The sequence below is a fragment of the Canis lupus genome, chromosome 28, assembly GCF_011100685.1.
Source record: "Canis lupus familiaris isolate Mischka breed German Shepherd chromosome 28, alternate assembly UU_Cfam_GSD_1.0, whole genome shotgun sequence".
Classification (NCBI taxonomy): domain Eukaryota; kingdom Metazoa; phylum Chordata; class Mammalia; order Carnivora; family Canidae; genus Canis; species Canis lupus.
The window spans coordinates 31,100,278-31,118,351 of record NC_049249.1 but is presented as its reverse complement, the minus strand read 5'-3'; the positions used below and the strand labels follow the sequence as shown (position 1 = coordinate 31,118,351).

Genomic DNA, 18,074 nt, shown 5'->3' with positions numbered 1-18,074 from the left:
AGTCACAGAGAGAGAGAGAGAGGCAGAGACATAGGCAGAGGGAGAAGCAGGCTCCATGCACCGGGAGCCTGATGTGGGATTCGATCCTGGGTCTCCAGGATCGCGCCCTGGGCCAAAGTCAGGCGCCAAACCGCTGCGCCACCCAGGGATCCCGGTGTATTTTCATATAGAGACTTGTACCCATTCTCCCTAGAAACCCAAGCACAAGTTTACATTAGCATTTTTCCAAGCCCTGGCTCATAGAGGAAAGGCTATGAGAACTGGGTGGTCATCATAGCCCCCCACCTGGGGTTATCATAGCCCCCCTGGGTGGGTCATCACCCCCCAACCCGACTAATTCATATTTACAAAAACTGTGACAGAGTTGAAATATACACAAATCTACAGAGATGGGACAAGTATCCACACACCCACTGTCCAGATTTATCCAGAAGTCTTTTCATATTTGCCTCAGCCTCCCTTAGTTTTAAATAAATAAAATGTCCCCTAAATGATAGGTATTATTTTTAGAGGGGACACTGACAACGCTGTCAGCCTTCCTACTGTTCTCTGGTCTTCATCTTAGTTGCTCTATTCAAAGCTAAATTCTCTACAGACTTTTTTTAGATTCTTTTTAAATAGGTTACCTATTATGTGTGGCAAATATACTGATAGGAAAATAAAGCTCCTAGACCAAATGGAGATGATTAAATAAAGACTATGGACTATTTCATTCCCTGTAGGGTTTTTTTTTTGTTTTTTTTTTTGTTTTTTTTATAAACCTAAAAGGTAAGCTTTTCCTTTTACTCCACAAAGTGAGTGCTCTATCCACCCAGCAGAGCCTCAAGAGAGCATGAAGAATTAGTCACCCTGACCACCTGTGATGCACTGTGGGTGTACCTGTGAAGTGTCTCAGCAACACTGAAAAAGCAGCCCAGGGAGAGAAGGACGAGGAGGGCTTTTGACTTCTGGTTGACTTGTGGAGAGCAAAGGTGGTCAACCCACCGCTTTAAAACATCAGCACACTCCTCAGAACTTAAACGGACCTGAGAAAGATACCTGTGTTAAAAACAAAGACATCCTGCACTATAAAAAAAAAAAAAAAAAAAAATATAATGTAATCAAAATGGGATCTGTTCCTGTGAAACAAATGCTAGGCTTGGTTTTGCTAGCACACTGCCCTAGCTTTGCTGCTTACCATGAATAGCAGAGATAACCACCCAAGTCTGTGGAATTAGGGACCAGCAACTCCTGGGCTGGTGTTGGGGTTTGGGGCACACCCCAGCACCCCAGCAGGGAAAGGGGCCAGCTGCTTCACTAAATTGCTACCAAGGCAATCCATTTCTCAATACGAAGAAAGGCAATTTATATTCATAAAGAACAAGAGCATTAGAGTTGCAAGAAAATATCTGCATAGCAGCTGTGCAGCCAAAAAATTGCTTCTAAATCAGGAGTCCAAATTTAAAGAAGAACTTTCTATCCCAAATGCTCTAAGCACCTGCCAGAGTCACCTACTTTTGCAAGCCATGCTGCCCGGTTCCACTCGCCGTATGTCTGCAGGTAGCGGCAGGCATCTGCAGCTTTGTCTATCAGGCAAAGCAGCTGCACACCCTCTGGAAGACAGAACACCAGCCCCTCAGGTGATACCACAGCCCTCTCTAACAGGTCACTACAAGGTAAAAACCACTATTTGATGTCATCTGCTCTTGTGCATTATATACTTACTGGAGACATTCTTGACTTTAATTTTAAAACAAAATACAAAAATAGTTTTACAATGCTACCCTTGAGTCAAGAGGGCAGCAGCAGCAATATAGTCCAAGAAGCAAACTGGGAAAGTGTGGGCTTGCGCACCTGTGTTCACTGTTTCAGCCTGCTCAGGTTCATCCAACTCATGCCTGCTGTATTGGTAATTATGACTATTGCCCTCTTTCACACTTAAGATGTGTTCTGCTTCAAATGATTAAGTGATATGGTCACCATGTTAATGGCTAGCAACAATCTTCCTACTTTTCTCCAGCATATATTAAAAAAAGAAAAGAACTATCTTAATAATCAAATACTTTGCTGGGAATGGGCCTGAGTTCCCAGAGTACTGACAAATATACCCACAAAGCACACCTTACCTGCCAACTTGCCGTTGGCAATCATGTTAGTTGCCACCAGCTTAATGGTGCTCTGGGAAGGGCCTGATGAGGTGACAGTTGTAACCAAACAGGCTTTCAGGGAGTCACAATAATAATGCTGGTTATCCGCACTTGTTTCCAATAGCAACTGCACAGCTCTGTCTGTCTAATGAGAGAAACAGTTCTTCTAATTATGAGACCATTTTCTTCCAACACAGTGTTATTGAACTCGCAATTTGGAACACTGAAGTTATAGCTTCGAGAAGACTTTCATTTTTAAAACTTGTTTGTCAATGCTTTACTTATATATACAAAAATTCAACAAAGTGTCCTACTGCTTCTTTGGAACAAAGGGAAAACCACAATCTGGTTTACACAGATGCTCAGGAAACTGCTTACTCTAGCATCAGTCATTTCAGAGACACAAAACCAAACCAAACCAGTTAGGTCTCGTTTGACATATGTAATCCAAGCTAGTCAACCACAGATTTTTTTGCTTTCTCAGAAGGTTTGTTGGTCTTATTTTGAAAGAAAGCCTAAATTTACATGTATACTTTTAGAAAAATACTGATTTACCTATCTGTCTGTATGTGTGTGTGCACGCGCATGTGTGCATGTGTGTGAGCTACATGATGCTCTGAAATACTCATCAACGAGCAACTCCATGAAATGTGAAAAGAGTCATAAAGATTGACATACTTGACCCAAGAGGAGTAGCTGGTCTGTACATTTCCTTGTATGATCGTAAGTTGACCGCTTTACTTCCTGTAGGTTAACCCTTTCCAGCTGAAATTTCTAGAGTAGAAAAAGAAAAGAAAATTCTAAGATTTTAAATTTTACTATATTTAATAAAATCATTTTATGAATATTATTTTGACTCCTGAGGTTATTAGATAATCAACTTTACAGAAATCCAAAAATTTAATAAGAATTTGACTAGAAAAAAGTGTTGAGGGACAACTGAGTGGCTCAGCGGTTGACTGCCTGTCTTTGGCTCAGGTCATGATCCCGGTCCGAGGATCGAGTCCTGCGCATCAGACTCCTTGCAAGGAGCCTACTTCTCCCTCTGCCTATGTCTCTGCCTCTTTCTGTGTGTCTCTCATGAATAAATAAATAAAATCTTCAAAAAAACAAACAAGGGATCCCTGGGTGGCACAGCGGTTTAGCATCTGCCTTTGGCCCAGGGCGCGATCCTGGAGACCCGGGATCGAATCCCATGTCGGGCTCCCGGTGTATGGAGCCTGCTTCTCCCTCTGCCTGTGTCTCTGCCTCTCTCTCTCTCTCTCTCTCTCTCTGTGACTATCATAAATAAGTAAAAATTTAAAACAAACAAACAAACAAACAAAAGTGCCGAAATGAATTCTCATTTGTGTGCAACTCTGCCTGCTTCCAGAAGCCAGCCCTCTGTGCACTGAAGTTCTTTCCTGCAGTGAATACACTGTGAAAGTACCTTTTTATACATGGAAAAGTATATAAGATATCAAGTGAAAAATATTTTTTTACAGAAAATGAATAAAAATGAATCTTCTAAGTTAACAATTGTTAAGACAAAGAAAAAAATAAAGACTTAATAATAAAATTACAAAACTCGTGTATTACAAAACTCAATAAGCATTTATGAGCTTCTCAAGTTCTGAGTCAGGCCTTTTCAATGCAGAGGTGCCGAAGGACTCATTTCTATTATGTGGACCTTAATTTAGCTGGAAAGTTTCCCAAATTTAAGACACTTACAAAGACATAAGTCAACAAGATGGGAGCTTTCAAGATTTTAATCCACAAAACATAATACCTGAAAATAGGCATTTTCACAGAGTATATCATAACATATATCTAGTGGGTTGTTCACTTTGTCCCGAGGCTCGGTGTCTTTAGAGGTGGGGCTGCTTGCTGGCTTCTCCTGGGACAAGCTGTGCAGGTAGTGGGCAGCAACTGTCCAGAAGTGCAGCTCCGACTCATCGCCGTAAAGCCTGAGGAAGGTGAAACCAAAATCCCACTGACCCCACATGGCAGACCTGGGCGTGGACAGGGCCTCCCCATAGAAGCCTCAAGTACCAGGAGCACAGCGCTGTCACATGAAAGACCATTTGGGACACTCGCCTGTGCCTGGTGGGGTGAAAGAAAAAGTAGCACATTCCCCAGCCCTGTTACCGAGTCTCAAATGATACAGGTGCCTAAGGGCAAGGCCCCTTTGCCCCCAAGTCCCCTCTGTGCTGGGTTAAGAGCAACACTATGGTTCCAAGGCCTGGGCAATGATTTACCCGGCTTGTCAGCAGCACACACACCTTTCAATCGGGACCACAGCTTCACATTAAGGAAGAAATTCCTCTTGGAAAACTGGCTAAATAAGATATGGAAGTCACTACAATTTATTCTCTGGGGAATAGATGGAAATGCCTTTCTTTGTAAGTGACAACTCTACCTTGCAGAGAGGGAGTACAGATTATTGCTTTAAATATAACCTATCAGTATATTTAAGGACATGCTTTTTATAGCTGATATTTTAAAATACATATTTTTAAAAGCTATCTGGAGGAGGCAGCATTTCCAGTAGAGAAGGTCTAGATCTCACATTAAAAATGTAGTTATTTTTTCCTATTTCCTTTTTTCTAGTTCCAAAATTAACTGTAAAGCAAATCTAAAGGATGAACTGATATGTTGTTCTAAAATCAAAATCGTTTATTTGGTCTTAACTACAAAACCTTGATAAGAGAAATGAGTTCATCTGACATTCTGTTTCTTACACAGAACACTTAGTGTTACCTTGAAACAAGCAGGCATCTCTGCAAGAGACTGAATTCTGGATCGAGTAAGAGCTTCTTTATGTCACTGCAAACAGGAATCCAGACAAAGGTAAGGCATACTTTTTTAATAAAACAATAAGGGAGATAAATCAATATATTCTTGAAATGGGAAATCCACTCAAAATTGCTAATCTACTTAAAGTTTTGCTATTCCTGAAATGTTTTGTTCCTTTTTTAACTAGTTAGTACACTTAGAACTTCCAAAGGAAGTTACTTTGCCAGGACCCTGAAATCATAAATGCAAAGGCTGAGTGTATCTAGGCCAAGAGAGCTAGTACCTGTCAACTACCACACGGGGGTGAGGCTCTGATTCTGGTTTACATAACATCCTTGCAATAGTTCAACTCAAGGTTTTGAAAACATGAACAGTTGCCTAACTATAGGAACAAGAATGTCACTGTTGATAAAATGATTCTGCTACTGATCAGAAACAGTGTATACTTTAGAAGAGATAAATTCAGAAACTATTACAAAAAATAAAATATTTAAGGAGAAAGGCATGTTTTTATAAATTGATATTTCTAAAATAGCCACATACAGAATATTCATACATCGGGGGAGGAAAGATGTTCTTTAAATCTTTTCCACTTAAATACAAATATTAACTTTTGGATACAGAAACAATAATTATTTTGAATTTGGGATCAATAAAATATCGCTAAATTATTAAATATTGTAATTACATGTGACAGATTCTAAGACTGCAAAATGTACTCTGTTTTACCAAGAACTCCCCATGAACCCATATTTTTCTACTTCCTTGGCTTTATTCCCAATATGTACTTTTAAATGCTCTTGGCTCTAGGGAACTTATTAATTTCTTAGTCAGAAGTGTGCACACATAGCACCTGACACAGAGAACTTATTTTAGAAAAGGCAGCTGCCACACAAGAACTGTGCTGTGTATGGCCTCTAACTTGAGGCTTCCTGGGGCATCTGTGACGGAGGCAGGCTGAGCTACCAGGACGCTCAGAGCACAGCTTCCATTCCTGACATGGGACCACAGCCATCCAACACGTAGGAAACTGGTGAAGGTGGAGCTGTCACTGTAACTATTAAATAACTACTTTCTACAACACGAAGATATGAAAGATCAAATGAGCCTTTGTGAATAGAATGGTCTCTCCTTGGGTTACTGATGTTTTCTAAAACACAAGTTACTTTAACTTCAAAAAGCCTAATTATTCTATTTTCTTTCTCACAGTCATATCCCTAATAAAACATAGCCAGGATGCTTACTTTGACAACGAGTTCAGCTGCTCTTGAAGGAGATTCTTTACTTCTTCATTTTCTGGATAATCACTATACAGAAAAGATTTTGAATAAGCTCATTCTCTCTTCACTTATAATCAAGCATTTCTTCACCAGAAAAAAAGCTGTGCCAATGTAGAAATAACCTCTTTGCAGTCCCTGGTTTAAAAAGCTGGTTATAGGGGTGCCTGGGTGGCTGAGTCAAATTAAGTATCTGCCTTCAGCTCGGGTCATGATCCCAGAGTCCTGGGATAGAGCCCCACGTGAGACTCCCTGCTCAGCAGGGAGCCGGTTTCTCCCTCTCCTTCTGCCTCTCCCCCTGCCAGCTGTGCTTTCTCTCTTTCAAATGAATAAATAAAATCTTAAAAAAAAAAAAAAAAAAAAAAGCTGGTTATAGATCAAACAGCAACCACCCAAGAACCCACCAGCCATCTTTCATGTCTGCTTTTATCCTATTTAGTTAAAACAAAGACATAACTAAAGTGTCTCTCTGGCTTTCAAGAAACCAGAAAATTTATCAGTGGGCTCTAAAAACTATCATGCTTAAGAGTCATGTTAATAAGAAACCTAGCAATGACTAAAGGAACTTGTTCTTTCTGCTCTGCAAAATGGACATTCATTTCTCTAAGTAGATGCTTCTTGGAAAACAGACATCACATTATTTTTCTTATTCCTTAACCCATACCTACCTGTGCACTCCACATGGCATAAGTTCAGTAACACTTGTGGATTTAACTAATAACTACTAATAATAGTTACTGTCAATGTCTTTATAATAAGTGAAATTTCATAAAACAGAAAATATATCTGCAATAAGCCCATTCTTGCTGCTTTTTAAAAAAGATTTTATTTATTTGAGAGAGAGAGAAAGAGTGGGGGAGTGGAACAGCAGAGGGAGAGGGACAAGCAGACTCCACACTGAGGAGGGAGCCTGACGTGGGGCTTGAAACCAAGACCTTGGGATCATGACTTAAGCTGAAATCAAGAGCTGGTCGCTTAACTAACTGAGCCACCCTGGGGCCCCTCTTGTTGTTTTTAAAAAGAATTTGAAGGCTGGCCTCAAATTCCTCTTGGCCTAACTGGCCTTCTTCACACTCATCATGTCATAATCCTGGGTTCAGACAAAGGTTACCAAAAGCAGCTCAGGTGCCCCAGCTCCCAACACATGCTCACTCCCAAAGGCCCCAGAGAGGCAAATGAAGGGTTCTTTCAGGGTGTCTGCTGTCTCAGCCTCAGCTTGTTTTTATAGTTCCAATCCTTTTAAATGCCAGAGTATAGGCTCCTACTGATTTTCAACCCCAAGCAAGTTAAGAAAGGAAAACAAAAATGGTAAAAACTTACACCTGAGAAATGTCCAGAGAATACTGTCCATTCCACGGCTGGTGTAGTAAGAAAGCTTTCAAGGCAAGGGAGGCCCTTGGAACAAGGAGATAGGGGCACCACACAGGCTCTAGACAAAAATAAAAGAATTTAAAAAAATTAGTTCTTTTAATAAAATAGAATTTTATAGTTTTACTCTGAAGCTTCAGCCACAGCCGTTCACAGAGAAGTCAACAGAGAATAAATTATAAATCTGGTGGCAACTGAGAGAGTATATTCAGTGTAATCACTGCTTAAAGACAAACAGCCTGAATGGAGCGATTCTCTTCATCCAAACTGATTAATATCTCTTCCTTCCCCTTTTTAAAATTTAAGTGTCCTATATGGTATAAAAACACTGATCCTATGTGAGTAAAAGATTCAGTGCATCAACTCAACAGATATTAATAAAACTCATTATTTTAAAATACTAAAAATAATACTTACCTGTATCATACCACTTGTTATCTTTGCTTTTCTGAGACTATTAAACTAACTCGGACCTTTAGTGAGCTTGTCACTAAAGGGATTAGGTCATCTCTGATCAAAGGCATTCTCAGGTCTCACAAGGGTAGGCCTTGAAGAAAAAGGATTATATTCCTAGACTATGGGCCCCAGCATCCCCTACATGCAGCAGTTGGCTTACTTCAGACACAAGATTTGCCTCTTTTTCAACACGTTCTAATGCAAAGAAGGCCCAAAGGTCCCAGTGCCCAGGCAACTGTGCTGAGGCTGCCTTACATGGCCGACTCAGACACCTGACCTGATAAAAGTTCTTTGGGACTTAACTAATTTTAACTAATTAACCTTAATTAATTTTAACTAACTTAATTTAAAAATTAATACTTGATTCAGTCATTGGAGAACTTTTAAGTCTACTTAGGAATACGTAACTATTTTTTCAGTTGTAAATTTTATAAAATCTAAATATGGCTTAAGTATTTCTGCTGAAAATATGCCCCCTAAGTTGATCCGTGTTCTAACGTGAAATACAGCCTGGACTTTGAAAACTGAGCATGCAAAAATATGAAATACCTCATTAGTAATTTTTAATACTAACTGCATGCTGAAAAAAATAAAGCTAGATATACTGGGTTAAATAAAATTATTAATTTCATGTTTTATTTTTTAAAATGGGTAATATATGAAAATGTAAATGTATGTGGCTCACATTACATTTGTTAGACAGTACTGCTTTACAAAATGTCATTCTATGTATTTAGCTAAGTATTAAATAATGGATAAAATATCTTATGTGGACTTTTCAGAGTTGGAAAATGGTCAGAAATATTTCTAGGACTACTTTTTTTTTACACCCAAGAGTTTTTTTTTTTTTTTTTTTAGATTTTATTTATTTAATCATGAGAGACAGAGAGACAGAGACATAGGCAGAGGGAGAAGCAGGTTCCCTGTAGAGAGCCCAAAGCAGAACTCGATCCCAGGACCCCAGGATCACAACCTGAGACGCTCAACCACTGAGCCAGTCAGGTGTCCTACACCCAAGAGTTTTAATATTGATTCACTAAAATCATACTCAGAGGTCCTCTGTTACTCCCTATCCTGACAGCTATATTCTACCCACACTGGTTTCTCATCCTCCTGAGTCTCCTCTCATCTAGAACAGTCCTCTCAACCTTTTTGTTTCTGGTCTTAAACAATGTTTTCAATTTTGAAAAGTTCTGGTCCATTCAAGGTCCTAGGAAATTATCTCCATTGTGATCTGTGTGAGCAAGAACATGACACAGGATGTTGTGTACTTCTCACTGCATCGCATCAGAGGGAGCATGTTAGTTGGCTTCTTGGTAACACTAAATCTGATCATAGGCTCCCTCATTGTCAGGGCACTTTTCTCCCCTTTTCAATTAATAGGTAACAGCGAGATACTGTTGAGACCGAACTTCCTATTCCCAAACACCCTTCTATCAGTGATCTGACACTCACTAGTGATCTTGGCTTGAATCAACTATTACATTAAGAAATGGAATTGGTGATTTTCTAATTCTATCACCCTGTCTATATTTATCGACTGGCATTCTTCTGTAAACAGCTTTCCCTTCCTGCCCAGACCCCTTCTTCTTTCCCTTTAAATATTGCTATGGAATAATGGATTAAAAAGAGTCCAACACTGATAGCAATACAACTGTTTTTCTTTATGATGCTCAGACTGCCCCACGTGTGGCAGTGGAAGCCCCTAAATGCTAGTTTCTGTATGTTTATGATGAGTCCTCATTGATTTTTCAGTTCCTTCCTTAGTTTCTGGCACCACAACATGTCCCAGACTCATCTTACAGCTTCCTTGCCTCTCTCCTGGAATAAACTGCCCAAGGAGCCCCGGTTCTTTTTAGTCAGGAAATGGAATATAGAAACCAAATCTGGGTGCTAAGAGTGCTCACTGCCATTGAAACGTCATTGCTTCTATGCCTGAAATCAGTGTATAGGGCCAAGAAATAAGGAAATGGATTTAAAAAAAAAAAGTCATGAATTAATTATATTGCTATCTCCAATGCAAATCCATCCTGGAGGGTTCTTTCTCCTCACCCCCCATTCCACATCTGTACCTCGTTCTTCCCTCATTAGGAACCCTGGTTCCCCTAAATTGCAATTTATGTACTAGTTTGTTACAGTTGATAACATGCACAAAACCGTTTTAGAATAACTAGCGCTACTGCCAACTAACTGAAAAGTCCACTGCGACTCTTTCTGTTCTCAGGGTCTGAACCACTAAGGGCCACAGTGAGAGTTCTATATTTCAGTTACGTGAACTAGTCTTACCAATCTGTTGTATAGTTAGGTTCAGTAGTCTCTTTGTTCAATTTTAGGGTTTGTTTTTTCTTTCATCCTTTTTGTTTTCGTTATACAGTTGATCTTTGGACAACATGTGTTTAACTGTGTAGATCTACTTACAGATGATTTTTTTTCAATAAATATAGCATCATACTGTAAATGTATTTTCTATTATGATCTGATGAAATTATTACGATCTTATGAAAATCTCTTATGATTTTCTTAGTAACGTTTTTTCTCTATCTTAACTAATAAGAATACAGCATATAACACATACTACATATAAAATATGTGTTAATCGACCATTTACATCATTAGCAAGGCTTCCAGCAACAGTAGGTCATTAGGAAAGTTTCTGAGGAGTTAAAAGTTATACTCCGATTTTCAAGTGTGTGAGGGGTCAACAGCCCTAACCCCCATGTTGTTACAAGGGACACCTGTATCTTCTGAATATGTACAACATTTAAACGACTCAGAAGTGGAAATTATATAATATTAGTATGTTCACAGACATCTCACCCAATCCCCGTTCTTTCAATTTTTCTACCTCTTATCAATAATCATTTTCCTTAGTTCTTGGATTCTAGGTTTGTTTGTTTTTGTCTTTTGCAAAATAAACAAATGTATATGCAAACTATACACACTTTAACACCTGGATTTTTCACCTATACATACCCTATCACTCCAGATCAGCTCACAGAGAAATTCCTCATTCTCTTTAGTACTGTAGACTATTCTCTTGTCTTCAAACTTATTCTTTCCCCAATTCTGCTATGGTCACACATACGGATGGTCAAGTTAAGTTCTTAGTAGTGGAACTGCTGATTATAAAAGGTAAATACACATATAGCTTTGTTAAGTATTGCCAAATTCCTTCCTATAGGGTCTGTGCATGAGCAATGCATGAGTGCTTATTTCCTCAAACTTCCAGGAGCATATTTTCAAGCTCCTGAATTTTTATTAATCTGATAGGTGAGAAGCAGTTTCTTAGTGTAGTTTTAATTTATATTTCTCTTATGAATAAAGCATCTTTTCATATATTTAAGAGCCAACTATGCATTTTTTTCTTCTCTGTGGATAGCCCATTAAAGACTTGCATATACCTCTCCCAGGTTATTATTTGTATTTAGCTTTGCTTATAGTTTTTGCTGCTATGAAAGTTTTTTTGTTTTGTTTTGTTTTAATTTTCCATTCAGTCACATTTATCTTTTACAGCCAGGTTATAAAGGGAGGAATGGTACCTGGTAAGAATGAGACTCACTGGGGTGCCTGCATGGCTCAGTTGGTTAAGCATCTGCCTTTGGCTCAGGTCATGATCCTGGGGTCCTAGGATGGAGCCCCACATTGGGCTTCCTGATCAGTGGGGAGCCTGCTTCTCCCCCTCCCCCTGCTTGTGCTTGTTCTGTCACTCTCAAATAAATAAATAAAATCTTAAAAAAAAAAAAGGAAGAAGAATGAGACTCACTTACATACCTACAGAACCATTAAAACCAGCACTGGAAAGGATAAAGGTGGGTTTACTTAGCTCTCTCTCCTCATCCTTGCTAGACGACAACCACAGGACTCTCCAGCTCTCAAGCTGGTCCTCAACACTTTTAGACAGTAGGGGCTGCTAGCATTAGGTTAAAAATGTTTGGAAATAGCTAACATAAGGGAATAAAACCTTAACAGTAAAAGATTAAGCTTAGAGACAGAGAAAGCTTCCATGCTATGTGTAGTTTCTTAATCAATGAACAGTGAAAAGACACAAGACAATGTTCTTAGAGAGCAGCACTCCAGAGTTATTATGTAACATGAGCAAGACATTCACCACGCCAGAGTAAACTGAGGGAAACATCTGATTTTTATAAACAAATGTGTTATTTTCTCCAAAACAAAACATTGTTGACAGCATCCCAATGAGCATGAACAGCTGAAAGTGAACTCTATTCCCTACCTTCAAATTAGTTTTTTTCTTTTTCCTTCAAATGAGTTTAGATCTTTCTTCTCAAAGGCAAATAATCAGCCATGAAAAACGAATAGGTGATCATCTCACAGCTGGAGAAACTCACCTGCAAGAGCTCATTCACTTCTGGAAATTACAATTAGAATGAAGAGGCAGTTGGCATCACTGCTACTTCTCTTGCACACATTCTGCTTGGTCTGGGCTACAGCTATCTGAGATGCTAAACAGAAACTTGCCCAGACTGCTGGCTACCTATGGGACAGCAATGCAGAAAATGAGGAGCTGAAGAGCCAAGAAAAAAGCAGTAGGAAAATTGCTCCTCCACCACTTGGAGGTGGCACATGGCATGGTGAGCAGGCAGTCTGGGAAGGAGAGGACTCTGCTTTGGTCATGCTGTTACAGTGATGCAATGAGGGGGAAAGAAGGGAGACAAGGGACACTACTGACATTTTGGGTAGGATCATTCTTCATTATCTAGGTTGTTCCATGCATTGCATGCTGTTTAGGGACCCTAGACTCCCCACTCCCACCACCCCCACACACACACCTGCACATTGTGACACATTTCCAAACAGCCCAAATGAAAACCACTGGAAATGAGTAGAAAGCAGAGGCAGACGAAGAGGCAAGGTTTGTGTGTAATTTGATTGTAGAAAGTTTCCTTCTATGTGATCTCCCTTAGGAAAAGCGAGTTGTTCGGCAGTGGCCTGAGCAGCTGGGAGGAAGTCAGACTGGACAATCTCTCTAACACTCTGCTGATACTATTTAAAGTGTGTGGAAACCATATCAAACTGCAATGTTATTAAAAAAGTCTTACACTCTTGGGACTCCTTCTAGATGCTGCTAAAAAAAGCATTATAGTATTTTTATGTGGTTTTATGACCCTGACAAGGCAGCAGACAAGAAGGGTTCAACAACTCAAAAACAGGGATCCTCATCTTCTACATTTATCTGACCTCCTTCACTGAGGTGTGGAGGGTTGAGACAAATGTAAACATGGGGCATAGGGACAGAAAGTAGGCCACTTAAGCTATTCTAAGAAAATGGACAGATTTGAACCAGTATTGGATACTCTCTACTTGTTATTAAGGGGAATTAAAGACAATTCATTAAATATATAACTGCATATGACCTAAAATGATTTCATCCCCTATCAGTAAGTCCCCAGAATAAAAATCTATCAAACGTATTTTTCCAAGACCAAATTTGCATGTAACTACAGATAAAAATATAGACATCTTTTTGGCAACTCCATAGTTACACTACCACCAGTTTTTATTCTTTAACATGTATCGAATGACATTCTGAGTTTAAGGGTCAATACTGACCTTTCCCTGTTACTATTTCAAAATTTTCCCTTTCTGGTTGAGGCTGCAGAACTAGAGACTAGATAGGAATTACTATTATTATTATTTGGAAAACTTTAAAAGAAATGTAACCTAAAATCTATCTGTAGGTCAGATATTCAAGTATGGTGTTAATGATGGGCTCCAATTCTATAGTCACTTTAAGAAAAGCTATCTGGGCTTTGGTAGACTCAAATTTTAAATTAAAGGTGATAGAAAGCTTTTCAAAGATTTTGATTACATTTACACATCTCTTTAACCTAGATCTAGTAGCTAAATTAAAAGGAAATGAGCTTTGAAGTTCCCTCGATTTCCTTAATAACTTTGTTATAGAAGGAAGGGACACTGCCACTTATGCAGAGCTGGCGAGCATCTCAAGGACACACATGAGAAAGCCACATACAACTTCTGGCTTCAGGAGATGGTAGTTAGGGTTACACAGGATGAAGCGGTGGGACCAAAGCCACCAGACAGGGCTGGGGCAACAATAAAAAAAAAAAAACCGCACACCTAACATAACTTCCAGGGAGCCCAGCCAGCATCAACAACAACCTAAGAGTGCCTCAAGCACGAACACAAGGTGAAAACACAGGTTTTCAAAATCTTACTGCCTCTGAATATGCCAAAGATTGACTCTACAAAGGTATGGCCAGTTCCCAGAGTGGACAGTTTTAGGCTGAAGTCCAGTAAGGAAGTAAGTAAGTCTCTTCTGAAATTTTTCAGCAGACTGGAATGCACACCAAACGGATGCCTGGGGAATGCTTGATTTGCTCCAGTTAGGGTCAGAATGTATCTCCATTCACAAGTGTCTGGCATGGAGGACACTGTATTTCATAAGACAAAAGCAGCCTTTCAAACTGATTGACGGGCACATTCACAGTCCCATTTGCTTTCAAAAAGTCACGTATGAGGTTATAGTTACCAAAATATTCTTTTTTCTGGTAAAAAAAAAAAAAAAATCTTAAAACAACTTACAGAAAAGGTATAGCAGCACAATCATCTAATTTTATTTTCACTGACCATTTAAGAAGTCTTAAAATAGGTATCAAAATTCATGATACCCAGAACACTTTCCAAAGTGACTTTTTAATGATATCTGCTTGCCCTTTTCTTTTCTTTTCTTTTCTTTTTTTAAGTAATCTCTACAACCAATAGGGGGGCTCTAATGCACAACCCTGAGATGGAGAGTTGCACACTCTTCTGGCTGAGCCAGTCAGGCGCCCCCAGTGATATATGCTAGCAAAAGATAAAAAGCTCATTCTTAAAAAGCCAGCAGCACCTTACCACTAGATTCATGTCCTCTGATGAGTTCTAAATTATTATTATTATTATTTTTTTGGTTAAAGAGTTTATTTATTCATTTGAGAGAGAAAGAGCAAGGGAGAGAGAACTCCTGATCCGGAGAGGGGTGGGGCAGAGAGAGGAGAGAGAGGCAGGCACTCTCCCCACAGAGCAGGGAGCCTCATGTGGGGCTCAATCCCAGGACCATGGGATCATGACCTGACCTGAAGGCAGACGCTTAACCAAGGAAGTCACCCAGGCACCAGAGTTCTCCTAAATTCTAAGTGAGTCATTTTTATGCAAATATCTCTGATCTTTCCACAAAGCACTCCACGCAAAGGGTCAAAGAAGGGGCACTTGCCAAGCTGGAGTAGATAATGATTGACATTTGCAGTAACAGAGCCCAGTATCTTAGCAGTAAAAACACTCAAGCTTGAAGTTAATCCATTTCCTTATACTCAGATTGTTAGAAAGACTGAAATGAAACAGAAGAGAGCAGCCTGTGCAAAATAAAGTGTCACAGATCCTTTCATTGACATTCCATACCAGTTAACTCTTGTTCATCCATTCTAAAACAAGTGGACTTCATAGACATCTCCAAGACTCTGATACACCCATCATCTGACGCCAGGATCACTTTATCTGACGTACACCAGTCCACATCCAATATCCGAAAGGTCACATTCCTTCCACTTCTTAAACTGCTCACCATCTGAACCTTCAAAAGTGAATTTTGTGGTGGTCATTTTCAGAAAGAAAAGGAAGATGTTTATCAGAGACAATGCCAGTGGCATAGACCCAGTGCAAGTTAAAACTGAACAGTTCTGGCAACCTATCTTCTACATACAGATATATTTTAAAGATCCCAAAGACAACGATACCATTAAAAGCAAGAAAATTATTTTAAGAAGCTTGTCAAACCCATCATATAGGCTTCATTTCTAAATCAGACAGAAGAAAAAAAATAGAGCTCCTGTGACCAGCAGCTTGGTTTGAGTGTCTTATCAGGGAGCTGGGCCTACCTCTTTAGTATCCCACACTTCAGCACCATCATTGTACATTGCTATCAATTTCTGGTTTCCTTTACCAGGAGCAAAACGAATCTTCCTGACCCAGCTTCGGTGTGTAGGTATTCCTCTGAGGGTGGTAAACAAACAAAACAAAATATCAATACACAGTAGGATAATATCTTGTCACTGAAAAGTCTGTCCAATGACTCTTTCTAGGTCTGCTTTTGACAAGGTCTGGTGACGTGAGAACCACTTTACTTTCTGGGACAAGGGTCTCATTTGACAGAAATGGTCTGGCCTTTAACGACAACTGGAATGATGTCCCAGCATTTCTGCATGGGCCACCTGCAGATAAGTGTCTCCTATGAATGACCCAGAGTCTGCTCAACGCCTTTCCTCCCAAGTTCAGTGACAAGAGACCCAAGGGTCCAAGCTATACTTGGTTATGTTTAATATTCTACTTTAGCAGGTCACAGCCTTCAATGGAACCATCAAGAAGTTACTTTTTTAAAAAAACAAATAATAGTGAATTCTTTTTTTTTTTTATAAATATTTTATTTATTTAGAGAGAGAGTGCATGAGCATGAGTGGGGAGAGAGAGGGAGAGGGAGAAAAGCAGAGTCTCAGGTTCCTCCAGATTCTCAGGACCCTGAGATTGACCTCAGCTGAAGCCAAGAGTCAGATGTTTAACTGACTGAAACATCTAGGTGCCCCAAATAACACTGCATTCTTGAATCATACCTGGATACTCTGCCTTTCAAATCCCAAAAATTTAAATTTCCATCCATATCTCCAAGAACTAATGTGTCACCTTTCCAAGCGATGCAGGTAATACTACCCATACTTCCCTAGAAAACAAAAGCAATAAATATACAAACATACATATTTTTTTACTACTTATAGGACATCATAGCAGAGAAATGTTTTTCTTAATAAATGTGATAAAATAGTCAACATATTTTAGTAAAACTTAACTATAAATGGTTTTGCTTTGGTATGAATGCCATCAAATACTAAGAGACCCTGGACACTAAAGAAATACCTAACTTATCAAGTTCAATGATGAAGATTTCAGTTTGACAGACATTAAGTTACCTGAACTGATTTTATAGAGAAGAGGTGTTGTATGAGGAAAAAATACCTTAAAGAAAGCAAACTAAAAGAAGTAAAGAGAAGGAAAGAAAACCCTTTCTAGAGGGCTCTTGTCTCCAACTTCTCACTTGCTGCAAAAGGATAAATCATTCTGTCCCAGAAGAAACTCAGAGCTGTTTCATAATTAATTGTGCAGCAATTTTTCTACTGAAAAGAGGATTGAGAGCTTCACTGAACCTTCTAGAATAATGACAGTGAAGAGATACTATAGATTAAAGCCATGTGCACAGGGACACCTGGGTGGCTCAGTGGTTGAGCATCTGTCTGCCATTGACTCAGGGTGTGTTCCTCGGTCCTGGGATGGAGTACTACATTGGGCTCCCTGTGGGGAGCCTGCCTCTGTCTCTGCCTCCCTCCCTCTGTGTCTCGCATGAATGAATAAAAATCTCTAAAAAAGATAAAGAAATAAAGGCATGTACACAATCTGAATTCACAGAAAGCTTTGCAAAGAAGGTCCATAGGGAAACCTCAGTGTAAGAATGAAACACTATTGCAATAACTCCAAGGGGTGGGGGAGAACGGAGCTTACAGCTCTAACAAACCCAAGGAGGTAGTGTGACAGAGACCTTAGGAGCCTAGGCTCTAGAGTCAGTTGCCAGGGCTCAAATCTGAGTTTCATCACATATGTTGTGTGGCTTGTGGCACATTTACCTAATATTCCTGCATCTCAGATTTATAATCAAAAAAGTATGTTAAGCTCATGAAAGTTGAGGAGCTCCTATTAGTATTAACAAAATTATACAGGAAAGGGCTCAAAACAATGCTGGCTACACAGTAGTCAATACATGTTTGCTATTAAAAAATATCACTGCTCAATTATTTCTCTACTTATTAAAAGAAATCTTTCTTTTTTTTTTCTTTTTGCATTTATAGAACCAAATAAAAATAAAAATTTACATGCTCAGTTCTCAAGCTACCCACCGCAGGAAAGCTCAAAGTTGGCCAAACTGACTATTATAAACTGGCCCATACATCAAATACTGCATAAATCCTAATGGTAGTCAAGAAATAAAAGAAAAAAACCTGAATTAAAAATGAGT

General features: G+C 39.3%; 1 protein-coding gene across 1 annotated transcript in view; it reads right to left on the bottom strand.

Annotated features, from left to right (window-relative positions):
- Nucleotides 1-18,074, bottom strand: part of WDR11 (WD repeat domain 11) — a 59,611-nt gene that overhangs the window by 1,916 nt on the left and 39,621 nt on the right. The window contains exons 17-27 of the mRNA XM_038578976.1: nt 16,624-16,730; nt 15,895-16,009; nt 15,419-15,590; nt 7,499-7,607; nt 6,146-6,208; nt 4,866-4,931; nt 3,895-4,072; nt 2,805-2,900; nt 2,106-2,271; nt 1,495-1,592; nt 880-1,025 (exon numbers count right to left, since the gene is read on the bottom strand). Of these exons, the coding sequence (XP_038434904.1) occupies nt 880-1,025; nt 1,495-1,592; nt 2,106-2,271; nt 2,805-2,900; nt 3,895-4,072; nt 4,866-4,931; nt 6,146-6,208; nt 7,499-7,607; nt 15,419-15,590; nt 15,895-16,009; nt 16,624-16,730 (1,316 nt within the window). The remainder of the gene's footprint in view (nt 1-879; nt 1,026-1,494; nt 1,593-2,105; nt 2,272-2,804; nt 2,901-3,894; nt 4,073-4,865; nt 4,932-6,145; nt 6,209-7,498; nt 7,608-15,418; nt 15,591-15,894; nt 16,010-16,623; nt 16,731-18,074) is intronic.